General features: G+C 38.6%; 2 protein-coding genes across 10 annotated transcripts in view; one reads left to right on the plus strand and one right to left on the minus strand.

Annotated features, from left to right (window-relative positions):
• grb10b (growth factor receptor-bound protein 10b) overlaps positions 1-17317 on the plus strand; it is a 149883-nt gene extending 132566 nt beyond the window's left edge. For all 7 annotated transcript variants that reach the window (XM_078418623.1, XM_078418612.1, XM_078418651.1 and 4 more), the window contains 7 exons: positions 146-244; positions 561-638; positions 768-884; positions 2159-2225; positions 2325-2412; positions 9461-9554; positions 14609-17317. In XM_078418623.1, the coding sequence (XP_078274749.1) occupies positions 146-244; positions 561-638; positions 768-884; positions 2159-2225; positions 2325-2412; positions 9461-9554; positions 14609-14755 (690 nt within the window). In that variant the 3' untranslated portion in view covers positions 14756-17317. The remainder of the gene's footprint in view (positions 1-145; positions 245-560; positions 639-767; positions 885-2158; positions 2226-2324; positions 2413-9460; positions 9555-14608) is intronic.
• A 3946-nt stretch (positions 17318-21263) lies between these two features.
• The window catches only part of LOC144604368 (aromatic-L-amino-acid decarboxylase-like), a 73714-nt gene continuing 71386 nt past the window's right edge, over positions 21264-23591 (minus strand). For all 3 annotated transcript variants that reach the window (XM_078418701.1, XM_078418692.1, XM_078418682.1), the window contains one exon: positions 21264-21965. In XM_078418701.1, the coding sequence (XP_078274827.1) occupies positions 21747-21965 (219 nt within the window). In that variant the 3' untranslated portion in view covers positions 21264-21746. The remainder of the gene's footprint in view (positions 21966-23591) is intronic.

The following is a 23591-nucleotide window of genomic DNA, read 5'->3' on the forward strand; positions in this document are numbered from 1 at the left end:
TTCCATTTATTGAGAAGATGCTTCAAGCTCTGTGTACTCTCATTTTTAAGAGAAGGTAAACAATTAGTCATATTTCTATGGACTAAAATGAAAACATGAATATCTCTTAAAAAGCAGTCATGTTCTTGCTTCTTGCTTAATGCAGCCCATAAAAATGAAAAATGAAGCAAAAGACCTTCGATTGTTTTGTGCAGAAGATGAACCGAGTAGGACATGTTGGATGACAGCCTTCCGACTCTTCAAGGTATTCCTTTGTTTCTGTCACTACTCAGCCATGCCATCAAATCGTTTTACCTTGTATTTTACTTTTCTGTTCAAAATTTGAGAGCTCACTTTCTGTTTTGCTTGTCATTAACATAGGGCTACTTAAAAATGTACTTTAAGAACATACAGAATGGTTGCGACTTGTAATTTTGTGTTGTAATTGTAGATTTTGTAATATGACTCCTTGATTAGGAAATAAATGTATGGCTACTGTGATATCTTAAAGTTCTCTTTACATGAATTCTCTTTAAAGAATGCAGTGAGCAATTTTTTCCCCCATTAATTTCTGTCTCTAGTATGGGATTCTTTTATACCAGAACTTCCGGATACCCCAACAAAGGAAAACACTGCTATCCCACTTCTCCACACCAGCGGTAGGATAACATTTTGGGGGAAAAAATATTTGATTTCTATATTCATTCTTCTTTTGAGAAATACACCAGCATTATGAGAGACCTATCCTTTCAAAGTATTATTTTGTTTACATTGCCATTCATTTTCAGAGAAGCATATCTGAAAATTCCTTGGTTGCAATGGACTTCTCTGGTCAGACAGGTCGAGTTATTGAAGATCCTGCAGAGGCCCAAAGTGCAGCAATGGAAGAAGGTCAAACATGGAGGGTAAAGAAATCCGTACTTCTCATTTGAAGTTTATTGAGGGATTCCAAAAAGTCTGAAAGTTAAAAATAACTGCCCAGAGTTGTCTTTGTTGCACTTTGTTTATTAATAGTTTATCTAGTACTCATTCTCGTAACAGGCATTATATTAGTCTGGAACTTAAAAGTCCATGGGCCAAGAAATATCCCAACATAACATTTCATGTGCTGCAAGAAGGAATTTCATTCAAAAGTTAATCAGTCTCCACATCTTAATGTATTCAGCACTCTTTTGTTAAACAAGATAATTGGACAGTGGTTTGTATCAAATAGTGAACCAAATAATTCAAACTAATTATTTGTGGCAAGCATGGCAAATCTATGGAGAGGAAAGGTTTAAAGGGATATGTGGGGAAGTTGGGCCGAAGGGCATGTTTCCACACTGTATCACTCTATGACCAACAATTTATATGACTGTATCACAATATTTCAACTTGTGTACTCTATATTCTTGCCAATGAAGTGCATTTTTAAGCTTGCACCACACTTTCCACCTGACTCGCCACTTTTAGGGAACCATGCAACTGCCCTCCCAGATCTATTTGTTCTGCAATGCTTTCTTGGACTCTATCATTTCCTGTGTAGATTGTGCCCTGGTTTGACATACCAAAGTGCAATATCTCACACTTGTCAGAGTTAAATTCCATTAGTCCTTCCTTGGTCCACATTCTTATTTGATCTAGATCTTGTTGTAAACTTAGATATTCTTCTTCACTTTTTACTTTACCACCAATTTTGTATCATCCGCAAATTTACGAACAATGTTAACAGCATTGTCATCTATATTGTTAAAGTATGTCAGGGGCCAATACCAGCAGCACACCACTAGTTGCAGGCCTCCAATCAGAAATGCAACCCATCAGATCCATGGTTTAAAAAAAGACACTAAGTACTGAAGTAACTCAGTGGGTCAGGCAGTATCTCTGTAGAATATGGATAGATGGCGTTTCAGGTCAGGACCCGTATTCAGTCTGAAGAAGGATCCCGACCCAAAATGTCACCTATCCATGTTCTCTGGTGATGCTGCCTGACCCGCTAAGTTACTCCAGCACTTTGTGCATCCATAACAACCTTTGATGTTTTCCTCCAAGCTCATGTTAAATCCAGTTGGCTAACTCTCCTTAGATTCCATGCGATCAAACCTTCTATCATTAAGTTAATGACTCAATGTTACAATTAAGCATTTAGCAATATCAGCATAACTTAATACCTATTTCCATTTAATGATATAATTGACAGAAACGTGGTCAACGGATGAACACATTGGGTAGCTCAAGTCCTTTACACCCTCCTACGCTCTGTCACAGTAAGTCATAAGCAAAATGAAAGTTTGATTTTATTCAGTTATTTAATAGCGGAAGCCTCACAAAGTTTGAAACTAAACATGATTTGTTTAAATGTCCAGCTATTCACAGAACACAACCATGGTTTCATGGACGGATCACTCGAAAAGAAGCTCATAGTATAATTGAAAAGCAGGGCCCTGTGGACGGGTAAGAAATAAAAGGAAAAATCGTTATGCTTTCATAATCCCAAAAAGTTTCCATATGTCAATTTATCTGCATACTGTTACGAATCAAGCAATTTTTGTCCAAAACCTGAAGATCAGTATTTATAACAAAATGTTTTCTGCCAAACTGTTGCTAATTATTCGAAATGTGACTGAATTTTCTTTCTCTTTTAATGACAAATGGATTTTAAACAGTTGGTGCTAAACCCAAGAAATAGGTTTATAGCATTATATTGGGACCATTTTAGAACAAATAGAACAACCAAGAAATTGATAAAGGCAAGATGAAACATGATAATAGCTTGGCATAAAGAACAGAAAGAGACTGTCAAATCTTTAATAGGCATGTAAAAAGAAAAAAAGAGTAACAAGTGGAAGACTCTTATAAATTTGAGACTGAAGAACATAGAATAAGGAAGTCAAGGAAAGAAGGAATCAGGTTCCTGGACTGTTATGATCTCATTCGGTAGAGGTGACCCATAAAAAAGCAATGGGTTGCACTTGAACTAGAGGGAGACCAATATCCTGTGAGGTTGAGGCATGGGCAGGACTGACAGCTCAATGTTTCTGGGTACAGGTGCTTCAGGCATGATAGAGGAGGAGTTGCTTTTTTGATCAGAGAGAACTTCAGGGCAGTATTGAGAGAAGATAATGCAGGGGGGAATTGTACAGCGAGGGTTTGTGGGTGGAACTCAGAAATGAACAAGTGATCACATTGATGCTATCGTACTATAAGCTTCCAATTAGTCAGCGGGAATTAAAAGAGCAAATATATAAGGAGATTATAAATAGCCATAATAGTTATAAAAACAGCACAGCACAGGAACAGGCCCTTCGGCTCCACATTGTGCTAAAAATGATGCCAAGACTAACTCTCAACTGCCTACACAGAATCAATATCCCTCCATTCCCCACATATCTCTTCAATGCCACTGTCGTATCTGCCTGCATTGCCTTCCCCGGCAGTGCATTCCAGACACTGACCACCCTCCGTTTAAAAAAAATCTTGCTCGCACATCTTTAAATTTTGTCCCTCACTTTAAAGTCTTTATCCCTCTCACTCTGATAATCAATGCCTTGTCTAATGAAAGCCTACTGTCATACTTTCAAGCCTACTGTCATGTACTTACTTTACCACACTACTGCTTGTGTTGCCACTTTCATGTTGTGTACTTAGACCCCATGATCCCTCTGAACATCAACACTGCCATTAATTGTACATATTCCCCTTGCATTGGACATCCCAAAGTGTTACACCTCACATTTGTTCAGAATAAACTTCATACATGTTTAGATGGATGGATGTGGCCCAAACACAGGGAAATGGGGCTAACTCAGATAGACCTCATGGTCGGCCTGGATGATTTGGGCCAAAGGGCTTGTTTCTGTGCTGTATATTCTCTGAATCCATAACATCCAGGAATTTGTGCACGTGCATTTTAACATTCTTCCAATCTTTTGCACTTTCAAAAGAATACTACTCGTTGAAGCAGAAAATAGTTCTGCTATAGCACGTGTGTCCATAGCATGAATTCAATAGAACATGAGTGATGAATTAAGAAATAGTATTTGCATTGTGCACGCCAAATTGGTTATAACGCGATTTTGATCAGGAACTAGAGAACCATTTAAAAGTTACTTTGGAATTGACAACAGAAAAACAGCCACCTTCGATTTAAACATCATATGGGGAGAAAATACTTTTCCCATAGTAATCAAATATCATTGTCTCTGAAGAACACAGCTGCTCAGCTGCTACTTTAATCACAGGAGGTTATTGAAATTGACAAGCATTTTCTTCCCTTGACACTTGTGGAATGATATGCAATTAAACAATGTAACATACTGTCTTCGGTATTTGTAGCTTGCAGTAACAAATGTAAACTTATTACTATTGAGAAGACTTTTATTTTTGAAAATCCTGCAAGAAAAATAACTTTGAGTCTTCCACTCTATCTCCTAACCTCCTTGCCCCTCTTGACAGAATTGGTTTTATGATTGTATTTTCTATAACACAAGGTTTCTTAGGCAATATAACTATCACATTTTAGAAGAACTACTTGTACGTAAATCTTTACCAGGAAGATGCTGCAGTGGTAAGATTAAAAGATTATGGAAGACCTCAAAATTAGCAAGAGCTTTGATTATATCTCAGTTCAACCATATAGGGCCTGGTGCAATCACATCTAGAATAATGTATACTGGTTTAGTCTCTTATGTAAAAATATACATGTGATAGATAGTGCACAATCAAGGTTCATGAGATTGCTCTGGGTTGTGAATCGTAGGGTTAGTACAGTAAAATGGCTGATGTAAAATAATGACACCAGGCCATTGACACCAGTGGCCATCTATTTCATATCTTAAAAAGGCTACCTGCTCTCAAGTGCAAAAGTCATCTCATCCAATACAATTTATTAGTTGCTGAGTGAAATACGGTTGAAAATAATAGATCTTGGCCATAACTTTGCTAGGATCTCAACTTTTCTTAATATGAATTAATAACTTGAACTTCAACGTACCAGATACGATTCTCGGGTTTGTAGATGACACAAAACTTGAAGGCATTGAGAGTTGTGGGGCTGATAACAATAGACTTCAAGAAGATATAGGCAGGACCCCAGAACTGGGCAGACTGGTGGCAGCTGAATTGCGATGCACAGATGAACATTTTTACATTTCAGTGGGAAGAATGAAAAATAAATGGAAGGTTAGAATACGGAATCAAAGAAGTAATGACAAACTTTTATAAAACACTAGTTTGGTCACAACTGGACTATTGTGCTCAGATCTGTCAGTCCCGCCATCCCAGGAATTAACCTGGTGAACCTGCGCTGCATTCCCTCATTGGCAATAACGTCCTTCCTCAAATGAGGAGACCAAAATTGCACACAATACTCCAGGTGCGGTATCACCAGGGCCCTGTACAATTGCAATAGGACCTCCTTGCTCCTAAACTCAAATCCTCTCGCAATTAAGGCCAACATGCCATTAGTTTCTTCATTGCCTGCTGTATCTGCATGCTTACTTTCAGTGAATGATGTACATCCACACCCAGGTCTCGTTGCATCTGCCCTTTTCCTAATCTGATATTCAGATAATAATCTGCCTTCCTGTTCTTGCCACCATAGTGGATATCTACACATTTATCCACATAAGACTGCATGTGCCATGCATCTGCCATGCATCTGCCCACTCACCTAACCTATCCATGTCACCCTGCAGCTTCGTAACATCCTCCTTGCAGCTCACACTGCCACCCAGCTTTGTGTCATCCGCAAACTTGGAGATATTTCATTTACTCCCTCGTCAAAATCGTTAATATATACTGTACAATAATATATATTATAATATATATATAAAATATTGTAATATATAATATATTGTAATATATAAACTAATATATGGTCCCAGCATCGAGCCTTGTGGCACTCCACTCGTCACTGCCTGCCATTTTGAAAAGGACACGTTAAAATTCCTACTCTTTGCTTCCTGTCTGCCAACCAGTTCTCTATCCATGTCAATATCCTACTAATACCATGTGCTCTAATTTTGCACACTAATCTCTTGTATGGGACTTTGTCAAAGGCTTTTTGAAAGTCCAGATACACCACATCCACTGGCTCTCCCTTATCCATTCTACTTGTTACATCCTCAAAAAATTCCAGAAGATAAGTCAAGCATGATTTCCCCATCATAAATCCATGCTGACTGACCAATCCTGTCACTGCTTTCCAAATGCGCTGCTATAACATCTTTAATAATCGACTCGGGCATCTTCCCCACTACTGATGTAAGACTAACTGGTCTATAATATCTTGTTTTCTCTCTCCTTCCTTTCTTAAAAAGTGGAGTTACATTGGCTACCTTCCAGTCCACAGAAACTAATCCAGAGTTGAGAGAACATTTGAAAATGATCACTAATGCATCCACGATTTTTAGGGCCACGTCCTTGAGTACTCTGGGATGCAGACCATCAGACTCTGGACTGTTGCCTTCAGTCCCAACAGTTTACCTAACACCATTTCCTGACTACTGCGGATTCCCTTCAGTTCCTCCCTCCCACTAGATCCTCGGTCCCCTAGTAGTTCTGGGCGATTGTTTGTGTCTTCCTTAGTGAAGACAGAACCAAAGTACTCGTTTAACTGTTCTGCCATTTCCTTGTTTCCCCATTATAAATTCACCTGTCTCTGATTGTAATGGACCTACATTTGTCTTCACTAATCTTTTCCTTTTTACATATCTAAAGAAGCTTTAGAAAGTATACTTTTCAGAAAGTATCTTAAAAAATGTATTAAACTTTAGCTTTCCCAATATTGATTGGGAATGTCATAGCGCAGAAGGTTTAGATGGAGTGGAATTTGTCAAATGTTTTTTGGAAAGTTTTGTCTGGCAATATATAGAGGGCCCCACATGGGAGAGGGCAACACTTGATCTAGTCGTGGGAAATTGGGAAGGGCATGTGGGTGACAAGTTTGTGGATAAGCCTTCATGGAACGACCACTGTTCTATTAGATTTAAGATAGTTATGGATAGAGATAGGGCAAGCCCGTGAGTTGAAATTCTAAATTGTGGCAATTTGTTGCGATTCGTGGAAGATCCTGACCCATATGAAATTCGACAATTCTCCTGGGCCGGATCAGAGAGGAAATTGCAAGTGCCCTCGCTGAGATTTATGAGTTGTCATTAAATATGGGTGAGGTGCCGGAAGACTGGAAGGTGAAAATGGTGTGCCTCTACTCAAGAAAGGCTGCAGGGAAAGGCCTGGGGACTAAAGGCAGTGAGGTTAATAGTTGTGGTTGGAATGTCACAAGAGAGTATTCTGCGGGATAGGATAGACATGCATTTAGATGGACAAGGGCTGATCAGGGATAGTCAGCTAAGAGATAGCTGAATGAATGGAAAAATGGTTTCATGGAAGGAAGCAGATGGTGATGTGGAAGGTTGTTTTTTGGACTGGAGGCCTGTGACTATTGCTGTTTGTCATTTATAGTAATGATTTGGACAAGAACGTACAAGGCATGATTAGCAAGTTTGCAGATGACACCAAAGTGGGTGGTATTGTAGATAGTGAAGATGGTTGTCAAAAATCGCAGCAGGATCTTGATCAGGTGGGCAGGTGAGCTGAGGAATGGTTGATGGAATTTAATACAGAGAATTATCGGCCCCCTCCTCTTCATCCTGTACCTGTTCCCCCTTGGTCAATTAATCCGCCGTCATGGTCTCAAGTTCCACTGCTTTGCCGATGATATCCAGCTCCTCATCTCCACCGTCAATCTCCACCACCACACACTCTACCCTGACAAACTGCATCACTGAAATAAAATCTTGGCTTCAATTCAATTTCCTCAAACTCAACTGCGACAAATCTGAAATCATCATCATTGGACCAAAAACGCTCATCAAATCCACCCACAACTTCACCCTCAATATTGATGGTTTCCCAGTATCCACCTCCCCTCACATCCGGAATCTTGGAATCATCTTTGATCAAACCCTCTCCTTCGACAAACACATCAAACACATCACCAAGACAGCCTTCTTCCACCTCAAAAACATCGCCCGTCTCCGTCCATCCCTCTCCTCCACAGCTGCAGAAACCCTCATCCACGCCTTCATCGCCTCCCGTCTGGACTACTGTAACAGCCTCCTCTATGGTTCACCCTCAAAAATCATTAATAAACTCCAATACATCCAGAACTCCGCTGCCCGTCTACTCACCCACTCCCCGATCCGTGACCATATCACCCCCGTCCTTTACAAGCTCCACTGGCTCCCCATCCCCCAGAGAATCCAGTACAAAATCCTCCTCATGACCTACAAAGCCCTCCATAACCTGGCCCCACCTGACTGACCTCCTCCACAGACACACTCCAACCCGTACCCTCTGCTCTGCTGCTGCTAACCTCCTGTCCCCCCCCCCCCCCATCCGGACTAAACTCAGATCCTGGGGGGACAGGGCTTTCTCCATCGCTGCTCCCACCCTCTGGAACTCACTACCTTAAACCGTCAGAGACTCCTCCTCACTCACCACATTCAAAACATCACTGAAGTCTCACCTGTTCAGCACTGCCTTCAATCACTGACCGTCACCTCACCTTCTTTTTCCTTTTCTGTTCGTTTACTTATTTATCTATTTACTTTCTTTTCTATGTTTTAGTAAACCCTGTAAAGCGTCTTTGAGTGTTTAGAAAAGCGCTATATAAATGTAATGCATTATTATTATTATTATTATTAGAAATGTGAAGTGTTGTTTTTGGGAAGTCTAACAAGAGCAGGACCTATAAAGTGAATGACAGGGCTCTGGGGAGTGTTACAGTTATAAAAAAAGACCCATTTAGAGTATTGCCTTCAGTTTTGGTCACCAGTTTTGATATTTTCAATAGGAAAGATGTCAAGCTGGAAAGGGTACAGAGAAGATTTACGAGGATGTTAACTCCAGGGCCTGAGCTATAGGGAGAGTTGAGCAGGCTAGGACATTATTCCTTGGAGTGGAAGAGCATGAGGGATGATCTTATAGAGGTGTACAAATTAATGAGAGAAGTAGATTGGGTAAATGCACAGTCTTTTGCCCAGAGAAGGGGAATCAAGAACCATAGGTTTAAGGTGAGGGGGGGGGGGGGGGGGGGGGAGATTTAATAAGGACCTGAGGGGTAACTTTTATACACAAAGGACCGTGGGTGTGGAACGAGCTGCCGGAGGAGGTTGCTGAGGCAGGTAGTATCTCAATGTTTAAGAAATATTTAAACAGGTACATGGATAGGATAGGTTTAGAGGGATCTGGGCCAAACACAGGCCAGTGGGACTTGCGGAGATGGGGCATGTTGGTCGGCGTGAGCAAGTTGGGCCGAAGAGCCTGTTTCCAAGCTCTTTGACCCAATGAGATGCTGTCTGACCCGCTGAGTTCCTCCAGCATTGTGTGTTTTGCTCTTCTAGCACTTATTCATTGGGAACTCTGTTCTTTAATTTTACTCACAGTAAAGTGTACCTATAATTTAAATGTAATTATAGTTGTGATTTTTATGATGCAGGTTATTTCTTTTGAGAGATAGTCAGAGTAACCCAAAGACATTTGTGCTAACATTGTACTGTCAGCTGAAGATCAGACATTTCCAAATATTACCGGTAAGTTTTCAATTGTATTTTTAAATGTTTTGAATTTTTTTAATCTTTTATAACCTATGCAATCATTAACATTTTTGCAAAAGTGTTTTGTCGACAATGTTTAAAATAAGATTGCTTCTATCTGTCTGTAACTAACAAGTACCATTGATGGCAACTTGACAGTATAGATGTAATAATTATCTGTCGTATATCCTCACAAAAGGGAATACGTAGGCTGCAACTAATATTCATTGTCTTTCAATTTCTATCAAGGTCTTATTATGGTCAATATAAATTTCCTTTTTAATTTCTTCTGACATTATCTCCAGTGAATATAAAACAGTGGCAGTTCCTATTCAGAGTAATATTTAAGGTTCAAAGATGCTAAGGGACTGAGAATGCGGGTGCAGGATTCCCAAAAGGTTAATTTGCAAGTTGAATCGCAGGTTGAAAGCAAACTCAATGTATGCATTCATTTTGAGAGGACTAGAATATAAGAGCAGCAATGTAATGATAACGACATTGGTCCAACCGTATTTGGAGTATTGTGAGCAGTTTTCCATATTTGAGGAGGGATGTGCTGACGTTGGAGAGGGTCCAGAGGAGATTTACTAGAATGATCCCGGTGATGATTGTGTTAACGTGTAATGAGCGTATGACGGCTCTGGGATTGTATTCGCTGGAGTTTAGAAGGATGAGGGGGGTATCATTGAAACTTACCAAATAGAAGACAGAGAACATAGAAAAATAGGTGCAGGAGTAGGCCATTCGGCCCTTCAAGCCAGCACACCCATTTAATATGATCATGACTGATCATTTAAAATCAGTACCCCATTCCTGCTTTTTCCCTATATCCCTTGATCCCTTTAGCCCTAAGAGCTAAATCTAACCTTCTTGAAACATCCAGTGAATTGGCATTCAATGCCTGCTGTGGCAGAGAATTCCCCAGATTCACAACTCTCTGGGGAAAAGGTTTTTCCTCATCTCAGTCCTACCCCTTATTCTTAAACTGTGACCCCTGGTTCTGGACTCCCCCAACATCGGGAACATTTTTCCTACATCTAGCCTGTCCAATCCTTTAAGAATTTTATATGTTTCCATATGATCTCCTCTCATCTTTCTAAATTCCATTGAATACAGTCGACCTATTCTTTCATCATATGTCAAATAATGAAAGGCCTGGATAGAGTGGACGTGGAAAGGATGTTTCCACTATTTGGAGAGTCTGGGACAAAAGGACGCATCTTTAGAAAGGAGATGCGGAATTACTTGAGCCGGAGGGTGGTGAACCTGGAATGAATCATAAACTTTAATTCCAAAACTTTGTAGAATGTCAAACTTTTGGCCATACCTGAAAAGTTACAATATCTATATTCACAAAATGCTGGAGTAACTCAGCAGGTCAGGCAGCATCTCGGGAGAGAAGGAATGGGTGACGTTTCGGGTCGAGACCCTTCTTCAGACTGATGGAGATGAAGTTACAATATCTGTTTGTTAAATGTGGAAAAAGTACAAAACTTTCAATCTTTTTTAATTAACTGATTATTTCTGTAAATTTAATGACCTTAAAAACTAAAATGTATCCTTCAAGTCTTTTATGGGGAAGGAGGGAGCTGTTCCAATGGGACTGAGTCCACCTGAGGTTACTGAAATCTCCAAAAGCAGTATTAGTTCAGAAAGATTTAAAAGGGATAAGTCTAAGGTCAGGCCAAATGGGGACCAATTTGAGAGGAGAGAAGGTGAATACTGACCTGATGTTATATTTGAATGCACGCAGTATACGGAACAAGGTGGATGAGCTTATAGTGCAATTAGAAATTGGTAGGTACAATGTTGTGGGCATCACTTAGATGTGGCTGGAAGACGATCAGAGCTGAACATCCAAGGGTACACATCCTATCGAAAATCCAAGGATACACATCTTATTGAAAAGACAGGCAGGTGGGCATATGGAATGGGATGGCTCTGCTGATAAGGAATGAAATTCAGTCAGCAAGGGATGACATAAGATCAGATGTAGAATCCTTGTGGGGAGAGTTATGAAACTGCACAGGTATAAAGACTGATGGGAGTTATATATAGCTCTTTGAACAGTAGCCAGGATGTAGGGTACAAATTACATTGGGAGATACATTCGGCATGTAAGAAAGGCTATGTTATAGTGGTTATGGGGGATTTCAATATGCAGATCGACTTGGAAAATCAGATTGGTACTGGTTCCCGAGTGAAGGAAATTGCAGAGTGCCTTCGAGGTGGCTTCTTAGAGCAGCTTGAGGTCAAGCCTACTAGGTAAAAGGCAATTCTGGATTTGGTGTTGTGTAATCAGCCGGATTTAATTAGTGATCTTTAAGTTAAGGAACACCTAGGAGGTAGTGATCATAATATGATAAAATTCAATCTGTAGTTTGAGAGGGAGAAGATGAAATCAGATGTGTCGGTATTACTGTGAGTAAAGGTAACGACAGAGGCACGAGGGAGGAGCTGGCTAATTGGAATGGGACCCCAGCAGGAATAAGGGTACAACAGTAATGGCAGGAGTTTGTGGGAGTAATCAGTAGATGCAGGATTACTTCATCCCAAAGAGGAAGAAAGATTCTAAGGGGAGAAAGAGCCAACTGTAGCTGACAAGGGCAGCCAAGGGCAGCATAAAAGGAAACGCAGAGGCATATAATATTGCAAAGATTAGAGGAAAGCTAGAAGATTGGGAAGCTTTTAAAAACCAACAGAACGCAACTAAAAAGCCAATAAGGGGAGAAAAGATGGAATATGAATGTAAGCTAGCCAATAATATAAAAGCAGAAATCAAAAGTGTCTTCAGAGTAAAGAGTATATAAAGAGTAAAAGAGGTAAGAGTGGACATTGGACTGCTGAAAAAATATGATGGAGAAGTTGTAATGGGGATAAAGAAACGCTGGACAAATTGATTTAAATGTTTTTGAGTCTGTCTTCGCAGCGGAAGATAGCAACAATATGCCAGAAATTCATGAGTGCCAGTTTAGTTTAGAGATACAGTGTGGAAATGGGCCCTTCGACCCACCGAGTCCACGCTGACTAGCGATCACCCATACACTAGTTCTATCCTACACTCTAGGGACAATTTACAGAAGCCATTTAACCTACAATACAAATCTGCACGTCTTTGGAATGCGAGAGGAAATTGGAGCACCCGGAGAAAATCCATGCAGTCGTGGAGAACAGACAAACTTCATACAGACAGCACCAGTAGTCATGATCGAACCCAGGTCTCTGGTGCTTTGAAGCAGCAACTCTACCATTGCACCACTGTGTCACCCATAGACAGAGGTTACTGGAGTTGCTATTACTAAGGAGAAGGTGCTTGGGAAACTGAAAAGTCTGAAGGTGGATAAGTCACCTGCACCAGTAGGATGACACCCAGGGTTCTAAAAGAGAGGTAGCTTTTGAGATTGTGGAAGCATCAGTCGTGATCTTTCAATAATCATTAGAGTTGGGAGTGGTCCAGGAGGACTGGAAGATTGCAAATGTTACTCCACTGTTCAAGAGAGGAGCAAGGCAAAAGAGGAGAAACTATAGGCCGGTTAGCATAACTTCATGATATGGTTTCTCTCATAGGAGGGGCATTGAGTATAGGTGTCAAGAAATAATTTTGCAGCTTGTGACAGCACCCCCTTCCATGGATGCCGCTTTGATCCCTATCACTGGTTGCCTGGCCTGGAGTGGCCAATCCCCAGGCCAAGACTTGAGAGTTCATTATTAAGGATGAGGTTTCCGTGATAGGCCGATGTCCGCATGGATTAGTGAAAGGGAGATCTTGCCTGACAAATCTGTTGTAATTCTTTGAAGAAGTAAACAGCGGAATAGACTATGGAGAGTCAGTGGATGTTGTTTACTTAGATTATCAGAAGGCCTTTGATAAGATGCCACATGTGATGCTGCTAAAAAAGATGAGAGCCATGGTATTGGAGGGCAGATACTGGCATGGATAGAAGATTGGTTGAATGGCAGAAAGCAAAGAGTGGGAATAAAGGGGGCTTTTTCTGGTTGGCTTTGGATGATGGAATTGATGGCTATGTGGCCAAGTTTGCGGATGATACTAAGATAGATAAAGGGGCAGGTAATATAGAAGAAGCAGAAAATCTGTATGAGGACATGGATAGGTTGAGAGAGTGGGTTGATGTGGCTGACTGGAATACAGCGTAGCAACGTATGCGGTCGTGCACTTTGGTACTAGGAGTAAAGGCGTAGACTATTCTCTAAATGGGGAGAGGATTCAGACATCGGAGGTGCAAAGGGACTAGAGTGCTGCTGCAGGACTCCCAAAAGTTAAATTGCAGGTTTAATCGGTTGTAAGGAAGGCAAATGCAATATTAGCATTCATTTCAAGAGGACTCGACGACAAAAGCAGGGATGTAATGCTGAGGCTTTATAGGGCACTGGTCCAACAGCATTTGGAATATTGTGAGCAATTGTGGGTCCCATATCTGAGGTGGGATGTGCTGGAGTTGGAAGTGGTCCAGAGGATGTTTACAAGAATGATCCCGGGAATGATTGAGTTGACGTATGATGAGCATTTGACGGCTCTGGGCTTGTACTCATTGGAGTTTAGAAGGACGAGGGGGGATTAGGGGGGGGAATCTCATTGAAACTTACCGAATAAAGAAAGGCCTGGGTAGAGTGAATGTAGAGAGGATTTTTCCACTAGTGGGAGAGTCTTGGACCAGAGGGCAAAACTCAAGAATAAAAGGACGTACATTTAGAAAGGAGATAAGGAGGAATTTCTTTAGCCAGAGGGTGGTGAATCTGTGGAATTCATTGCCAGTGATGGCTGTAGAGGCTGTTTTGGGGTATTTTTGAAGTGGAGTGACAGGTTCTTGGTTAGTAAAAGGTTATGTGGAGAAGACAGGAGAATAAGGTTGAGAACAAACGATAGATCAGCCATGATCGAATGGCAGAGTAGACTTGATTCTGCTCTTGTCTTATGAACATAAAATACCCATAATAAATGTATGTTCCAGTGTCAAACATTTGTATCTTCTGGGATATTAATTGTTTTTGTCATAGTTTTGTATTCAATTCAATTTCTTTTACTTTTGTAGTGTGAGGAAAATGGACAGCATGTCTTCAGTCTTGATGATGGAAATACCAGATTTACTGATCTTATTCAACTTGTTGAATTTTATCAACTGAACCGAGGAATTCTTCCTTGTAAGCTAAAGCATTACTGTGCCCAGATTTCTTTATGATAGTTGATTTGACAAGATGACAATCTATGACAAGAAATGCTACCTTTATCTCTGCATCGACTTTGGGATTTTTTGGAGGAAATAACTATTTTTCAACAAAACTGTGAAATCAAGTAAAACCATAAATCGAAGACTAAATTGAGACCGCACCTATTCACAAAATCGTGGTAAAAATGCAGAAGATGGTGTGAGTGACTGAGAGTATTTTTAAATTTTATTAGTCACTTTGTGTTCATTCTGATAATGATATTCAAGATGAACTACATAAACTGTATATTACAGCAAAAAACATGACTATTGCACCTGCTCTGGGGTAATCTTGATACTGTATTTGAATTAAAGAAATGAATTTATATTCTAATATGGGCTGGCAATTTGTCCATTCAAATTTTTTTAAATGGCATTGCTAAAGAGACATGATTTCCTGCAGCACTTACTGTTTCTTTTGCTTCTTGAATGCAACCTGTTGTGAATAGTGTTCAGATGTAAGCATCTTGAAAAAAAAAGAGTTCTGTAACTGCTGCTTTGGAAGGTTAACATAGTCATTTACAATATCCACAAGCACATCATTTGTCCAAAGTCAAGTAAATAATAGGTCAAGCAAAAATTCATATCCAACACATTTTACTGCTGTGAATTAAATTCTTCAAATCAACTTATGAAACTATGGTGGATTAAAGTTAATCCAGTTTAATGTACCCTGTGAAGTTTATTGAAAAGCTGGCAAGTATAAAATAAAAGCAGGCACTATGGAGATGACCTTTAGATACAGACAGTAAACTAGCAATTGCTGATTGATCTCTTATGCAATGATTTCAGTGGAGGAAAAAAGTTAGATATGGCATATACCGGCTGTTCAATTGGCAAATGTCAGTTTGCTACTTATAGACAAAATGAAAATTGTTCCTAACACTTCTGGACTAGAAATCCAGGCAAATATTATGTCGCATTACTATGTGGATTTTGTCTTTTGAAGTTTTGCTGCACTGCACCAAATTGCATTTCTTTTCTGCTAAGCTTTGACCCATTGTTAAATCACCAAGTGGTATTTGTTTTTACGTGATATCTACAAAGGTGTTAAATTGTCCAGCATTTGCATTGTGTAGGTTAGGGTCCTCGAGTTATCAGATCACAAGAATTAAACTCTTATTTCAATTACACAAAAGCACTATAAATGTTTTCAAATACACTGAATCCATTTTTAAAATAGTAATGTTATGATATAAGATTAATGACTTCATTTCAGATGACACAGCAGTGTAAAACTACCAAATTGTTTTCACAATGCAGTTCTAAATAAAAGCTATCAAGACAGACCTGGTTTGAAAGAATGTGTAGAAGTGTAGAATACTACAGTTTACAGATTACATTTTTGGCTCATAATTGTTTGATTCTCTTACAAATTCCGTCAACTTGCTTGCAAAAAGATTTTTAGTTTAAGGATGTTGTTTATTTTCCTTTTACTACAAGTAAATTTTCATTTTTGTCATATAGTGCCCCTTCAAATAATGGTTGCTTAATGTACCCATACTATATATACATGCGCTTTTGTAATAATTTGCATAAACTGCTCTACACAGTAAATGTTGGTGAAGGCATTTCAATTTTATCAAATATCATCGAATCCATAAAATATATTCTGAAAATTTTTGAATAATTTTGAGAACAGGATCCTTGCATATTATCTGGAAACCCCAAGCCAGAATTGTTAAATCAGTATTGCGTCTTTTTTGCATATTTATGATTGTAAATTATATTTAAATTTAGAGAAGCAAAAGGTGTGTAGGAGCCCTTATGATAATGTGATGGTTAATATTTTGAACATTCAATAGTTATGCATCATTTAGTTTTATCCATTAGTTCAGCAGGTAATATGCATATACTACTAACTATATTCTTATTATCAGCTTGACTGAGCTCTTCTACTGAAATTCTGACAGGGTTTCAATCTGACTGGCCCAACAATCTGGCTGGCTATCAATAAAAAGCCAATGACTGATATTTTATTTTTGTATTTGTGATATGAATGTACAGTAAAAGGAGACTCTCAGGGTTGATGAAGCCTGTTGATTTTTTTTCTTAGTTTGTGAAGAAAAAAATCACTATATATCATATCGTATTTGGCTTGAGAAGAATATACCAAATATGTTTGGTTATTAACATACACGATATATTTGTCCACATTTAACAGCAAACTAATTTACCCATCAAAATGAAAATAGGTAATGTGCTTCAGTTTGAATGGGTCTGTTCCTCAATATGTTTCTGCATTAAGATATAATCAATCATTTGACCAATCAACGCACCTTTTCCATTGATGGGATTTGCTTAAGTTTCACATAATGCAAAACTGATGACTAGGAAATGGAATGCAGCAAACCTTTTTTTCAGGGAATGCTTGGAGGTATTAATTTTTTTAATGGAAATCTGTATTCATAATATGCTTGGTGTAAATAGCAATAAGGCTTGTGAACTTAACTGTAACTGTCCAGGTATTTTTGTATAAATAAGGGACTGATATATTCTGTTTATTGTAATTAGAAATAAACATTAATGCAAACTTGCTCATTTGCAACTACTTAATACAAATGTTCAGACTGTTCTTTTCGCTCACCAGTAATTTAATTTTGTTACCTTTGTCAAAGTGCCTTCTGCATTAGAACATTGGTCCCCAAATTTTTGCTTAGTTCCACTTAAAGATCTGGGTGCTTCTTTTCCTATCAACATGCTCATTATATACACGGAATAAAATCTGCTTCGTGGAGAAAATGTATCTCAACTCAAAGTGCTAAAATCAATGTTCTTAACAGAAGCCCAGTATAAGCAAAAGTTCACTTAAAACTATCAAAGAAAATTATAATATAATATCTAGTTAATTGAAAAGCATCAGCCTGTTGGCTCAACATGAAAGCCTGCTCCTTCCTTGGATCAGTTGTGAAATAGACAACATTTCAACAATAGACAATTTGGGGACTATTCTTAAAATAACAGGTTGAACTGATCATCTGGAATTGCACCACAATTAGCAGTTCTCAAATTCACTTTTGGGAGTCATAGAAGTGTTAGCATTTGCAAAAAGAGAATTTGACTTGGTTACTTTGTTCTTGCACACCTTTTACAACAGCAACATTTACAATTTACAGCCCACCCACAATATGTAATTTTATATTTTACCATTAAATTTCAACCTAAATATGGAATGCTACTATGTATCTTCCTCCTGTCTGAAAGCAATTGATCTTGGGGACAGACTTGTGGTCAGACTCATGTCACTTCAATTCTACCTTTTTTTCCTTTGGGTCCCAAAATTGCTAGCCAGAATTTTTTTAATGATTTCATCAATGTGGATTTTCAGGTAGCATTTCATTAACTATTAGTGGCTCTGCTCTTTTACCTTGCCAAATTCATCAGCTTATTAAATCTGTCTTTAATAAATTCATATTCAGTCTCCGTTATTGCATTTGTTTTTAATTAATAATTTTATCTCCATGCAGAAAAAGTTTTTTTTTGTAAATGTGTGAAAATGAGTAGCTTTCTTATGAAGTAAGTTAAAGTGGCTGGGTGGTAGTTGCTGGAAATGCCCACATGTCTATTTTCAAACAAAGATCTCGTATTTATTATTTTTCAGCCTTCTGGCACATCTGTATGTGGATAGAATTGAAAGGTTATAGCCAGTCCTTTTCAAATATCACCCGTTTCCCTTAACATGAGATGCATCCTCTATACCAAATCACAGCTCTTTCCAGCAATTTTCACCTTATCTGTTGTTTCTATTTGGTACATTTCCTCAGCTTTTTTTAGCAGCAGTCACTTTAGTTATAGAGCTACACATCCTTACTGAAACTAAGCACTGAAACATCCTTACTGACCAAAGTGCCTAATGGAGCTAGTCCCGTTTGCCTGTGATTGGCCAATTTCCCTCCAAGTAGCTGTCCAATTCTCTTACATTGTAATTGTACTGACCTTTACAACTTCCTCTGGCATGTCTTTTTGTGTAGACACCAGTCTGTGTGGATAAAGTTGCCCCTTGGGTCTCTTCTAAATATTTTCTTCCTCACCTTATACCTTTTCTTCCTCACCTTCCTTTCCTATTTTGGGGAAGAGACTGTGGCTATTCACCTTATTTAAGTCCCTCGTAATTTTATAAACTTCTATTAGGTCACCCCCAAGTTTCCGAAGCTTCAGGGGGAAAAAAATCCAACCACTCCACGTAATTCAGACCTTCCAGACCTGACAACATCCTTGTAAATCTCCTTTCCTGTTTAATTGTATCCTTCCTGTAGCAAGCTGACCAGAACTGTACACAGTACTCCAAATGTGGACGTACTAATATCTTCTATAGCTGCAAGATGATGTCCCACCTCCTATACACGATATACTGACCATCTTCACCACCCTGTTTATCTGTGCTTCCACTTCCAAGGAACTATGGACCTGCATCCCAAAGTCTCTGTTCTACAACATTTTCCAAGGCACTGTCATTTACTGTGTCAGTCCTACCCTGGTTTGCCTTGCCAAAATGCAATGATCGACCTTCATCTGAATTAAATTCTATCCCCCATTCCTCAGCTCATAGGCCCAAATAATCAAGATCCCATTCTAATCTTAAATGATCTTTTTAATTCACTCCTATACTATATCAATTTTTGGATTGTCTGCAAAATTACAATACTATCTATATTCACATCCAACTCATTAATATAAAAAACAGCCATCTACCCAGCACCAATGTCTGTGGCACTTGTTGCAGTCCTCCAGTCTGAAAAAATAAAACACTTCACCACCACCTACTTTCATGCCAATTTAGTATCCAATTGGCTAGCTCACTCAATCCCATATGATCTAATCTTGTCTTCCAAAGTGATCTCATCACATTTTTGCTCCCTTGATTTCCCTATTGTGTACACCAATAGCTTTTTATTCAAGATATTCACGATCCAGCTGCCTATATCTGAAGGTAGACACAAAATTCTGGAGTAACTCAGCAGGTCAGGCAGCATCTCAGGAGAGAAGGAATGGGTGATGTTTCAGGTCTAGACCCTTCTTCAGACTATATCTGAATATGTCTCCTTTTTCTTGACCACAGCATCAATACCTTATCCAGTGTTCCCCATTGCAGCCAGTATCGATCTTAACTGTAACATGTTTAAAAGTCTCCCGCTTCTCAATCACCTCCTGATCTGCAAACAGCCTCCACTAAACAACTTTAGACTTTAACTTGTGGACCAGTCCCATTTCTTTCCATAACTATTTTTAAATTAATAAAATTATGGACATGGAACACTTCAGTCACCTGTCCTTCCTTACTTCCCCAGAGGTCAAATTTTTCCTCTTTTCTAGTACCCACCTACTGACAGAAACATTTCCTGATAGAATTAGAGGTGGGGAGTAAAAGAGAGGATGTCTATGACAGCCACAGGTGACAATCCAAACTTATCTCTAAATCAAAAACTGAACTGTAAGGGAAGACTTCAGGAAAATTAATATAATCAGGACATCAGGAAATTGTTGGAGTTGCAAACTGACAAGTCTCCAGCCTGAGCAACTTCATCTAAAGATCTTAAAAGTTGCCAATGTGATAGCTGATGTATTGGTTTTAATTTTCCAAAATTCCTTACATTAGTATTCCATTAGATTGGATACCAGCAATTACAAATCAGTTTGCTTAACATCTTTCATCCAAAAAATGTTAGAGCCTATTTATAATGATAATGTAAGCTTGGGATTTAAAGAAAAGTAATTTAAATAATAGACAATAGGTATAGGAGTAGGCCATTTGGCCCTTCGAGCCAGCACCATTGTTATTCTTTAACTATGCTAAAGAATAAAACACAACCTTTAAATCTGTTGGTAATAATTAAGGGAGAAAGAGAATAGACAATAATGGACAATAAGTTAATTGGAGGATATTAGTAAACTTACAATGGAAAGACAAAAGGTTTAAATGGAGCATAACTGTCAGGGTGGACTGAATGGGCCAAATGATCTGTTTCTAAGCCATATTTATTGTAAAATGCTAGGTAAATATAATCATCTGTTAAAAGTCAATCTTATTACATATTTATTTCTAAGTAATTATTATTCCACAATAGTTTGGTAAGGGTGTTGGGGTAGGTGATCGATTGGGCAGTCAATATATGGTATGAATTGTTTGGAACTCTTATTATAAAATGTCCTGCAATACTTCATGGAATGTTAATGGACAACATATTAACATCACAAAGAGTTTGGCTGTAACCAAAAGGTTGGTCAAAGAAGTGGGTTTTAAAGAATATCAAAAACAAAGAGAGAAAGGAATAATTTAAAGGAAAAATGTTAGAGTTTAACACTAAGCAGCACAGTCAAATCTACCAATGATGGACTAATAATAATCAGGATTGTATTTCAAAACACCTGAGGCTGTACAGTAGATATGTTGAGGATAAGATAACACCACCAGTGGTCCATCAGAGTATTAAATAGTAGTCATGCACAAAAATAACTTGTAAAGTACAGTTTAGAGCTTGCAGAACATTTATTTTTTTTGTAATTGTAAATAGTCTAACATTTGCAATGTGTATTTGATACCGTTAATTGGTTGGTTGGTTTTCAATGCAATGAGTAAATATATTTTAAATGTTTAAAACTTAAAAATATATATATTCCAACAATAACTCTGTACTCCTGATTGCACCATCAAACAGTTAGGCTAGATGTAGAATTAACTATAGTTGAGAATGGAACAAGCATCACTGTCACACATATGGTAGCAATCAGACTCACAAATACAAACATACATAAAGCATAACGGTAGCGTAAGTCACACAAATGATGAACAGTAATTTAATTGTATTTTTAAATACTCATTATTTGATGAACTTACAAAACAAAATTCACAATGAAATCACAGTCAAAAGTTATTCGAGTTATATTAGACATTAATTTCTGATCAATAAAATGGACAAATAATTGAAAATAAAATTAAAATTACTTCATTTAGTGCAAATATGCTTTACAAAGTAAGATGTGCTGCATTGGAGATGCCATTTTGAAGATTTATGGCAGACTCTTGTATGATTTTCCATGCATATAGGATATGTTTACTTTCAACTGTGCGTCCACATATGGCAAAACGGAGGACAAACTTGTCTCGAAGTTGACATGGCACAATATGGATCTTCCTTGCATCATTTATCTTTTTCAGGAGTTTTTCATTTAAATCATTTGTGCCCTTAAATATAAAAGAAATACACCAAATAGGCCTTGAATAAATATATTGCTACATATTTTGATTAAATACAAACTTTCTGTTGTAGAGGTTTAGAAACTTATGGCTTAGGAGGAGGATATTTGGCATGCCATGCCTATGCTGGCTCTTTGAAGGAGCAGTTATACTTTGTCTTTTTCCTTTCCTGCTTTGGTCCATAACCCCAACAGTCCCTCAACTCTCTTTTGTAACTTATTTATGGAACAAACTTCAAACATCTTTCCAGTTTCCAGTTCTCCCAATCTCTAAGGGTGAAAATGGTTCTTCTCTCTGCCAATAATTGTTTTCCTCTATAATTTCCAGCTATTCACCACTCAGCAGAAAAAACATTGATTTTCAATCTGCAAAATCCCCTCATATTTAAAACCTTTAATAACTCATCTCTCAACTTCTCCAATCCAACGGAGAATAGTCTCAATTTTCCAACCTCTCGTCACAACTGAATTTCCTGAGAACTCATCTGTACTCTGAATATTTTCTGATATGTGGTACCCAGACTAATACTAACTGAAGTCAGTTTAATCTCCTCACTTGTGAATTTGTTGCCTCTATTTATAAAGAAAAGTAGCTTGTCCGTTGCTTTAACAATCTAGTGAACATACCTCCCACTTTTATGATCAGAAAGTATTCAGACCCCTTCACTTTTTCCACATTTTGTTACGTTTTAGCCTTATTTTAAAATTGATTAAATTCTTTTTTTTATCATCAATCTACACACAATACCACAGAATGAAGAAATGAAAACAGGTGTTTAGAAAAATTTGCAAAATAATTAAAAATAAATAACTGAAATATCATATTTACATAAGTATTCAGACCCTTTGCTATGACATTCAAAATTGAGCTTAGGTTCATCCTGTTTCTATTGATTATCCTTGAGATGTTTCTATAACTTGATTGGAGTCCACCAGTGGTAAATTAAATTGATTGGACATGATTTGGATAGGCACACACCTGTCTATATAAGATCCCACAGTTGACAGTGCATGTCTGAGCAACAACCAAGCCATGAAGACGAAGGACTTGTCCGTAGACCTCCGAGACAGGATTGTGTCGAGACACAGAAGGGTATAAAACAATTTCTGCAGCATTGCAGGTCCCGAAGAGCACAGTGGCCTCCGTCATTCTTAAGTGGAAGAACTTTGGAGCCACCAGGACTCGTTATAGAGCCGGCTGCCCGGCCAAACTGAGCAATCTGAGAAGAGCATTGGTCAGGGAGGTGACTAAGAACCCGATGGTCACTCTGACAGAGCTCCAGAGTTCCTCTGTGGGGATGGGAGAACCTTCCAGAAGGACAACTATATCTGTAGCACTCCACCAACCAGGCCTTTATGGTAGAGTGGCCAGACGGAAGCCACTCCTCAGTAAAAGGCACATGATTGCCCACTTGGAGTTTGCCGAAAAGCACCTAAAGAACTCTCAGACCATGAGAAACAAGATTCTCTGGTCTGATGAAACCAAGATTGAACTATTTGGCCTGAATGCCAAGCGTCACGTCTGGAGAAAACCAGGCACCACTCATCACCTGGCCAATACCATACCTCCCTACGGTGAAGCATAGTGGTGGCAGCATCATGCTGTGGGGATGTT

Source organism: Rhinoraja longicauda, chromosome 2 (genome assembly GCF_053455715.1).
Source record: "Rhinoraja longicauda isolate Sanriku21f chromosome 2, sRhiLon1.1, whole genome shotgun sequence".
NCBI classification, from domain to species: Eukaryota; Metazoa; Chordata; class Chondrichthyes; order Rajiformes; family Arhynchobatidae; genus Rhinoraja; species Rhinoraja longicauda.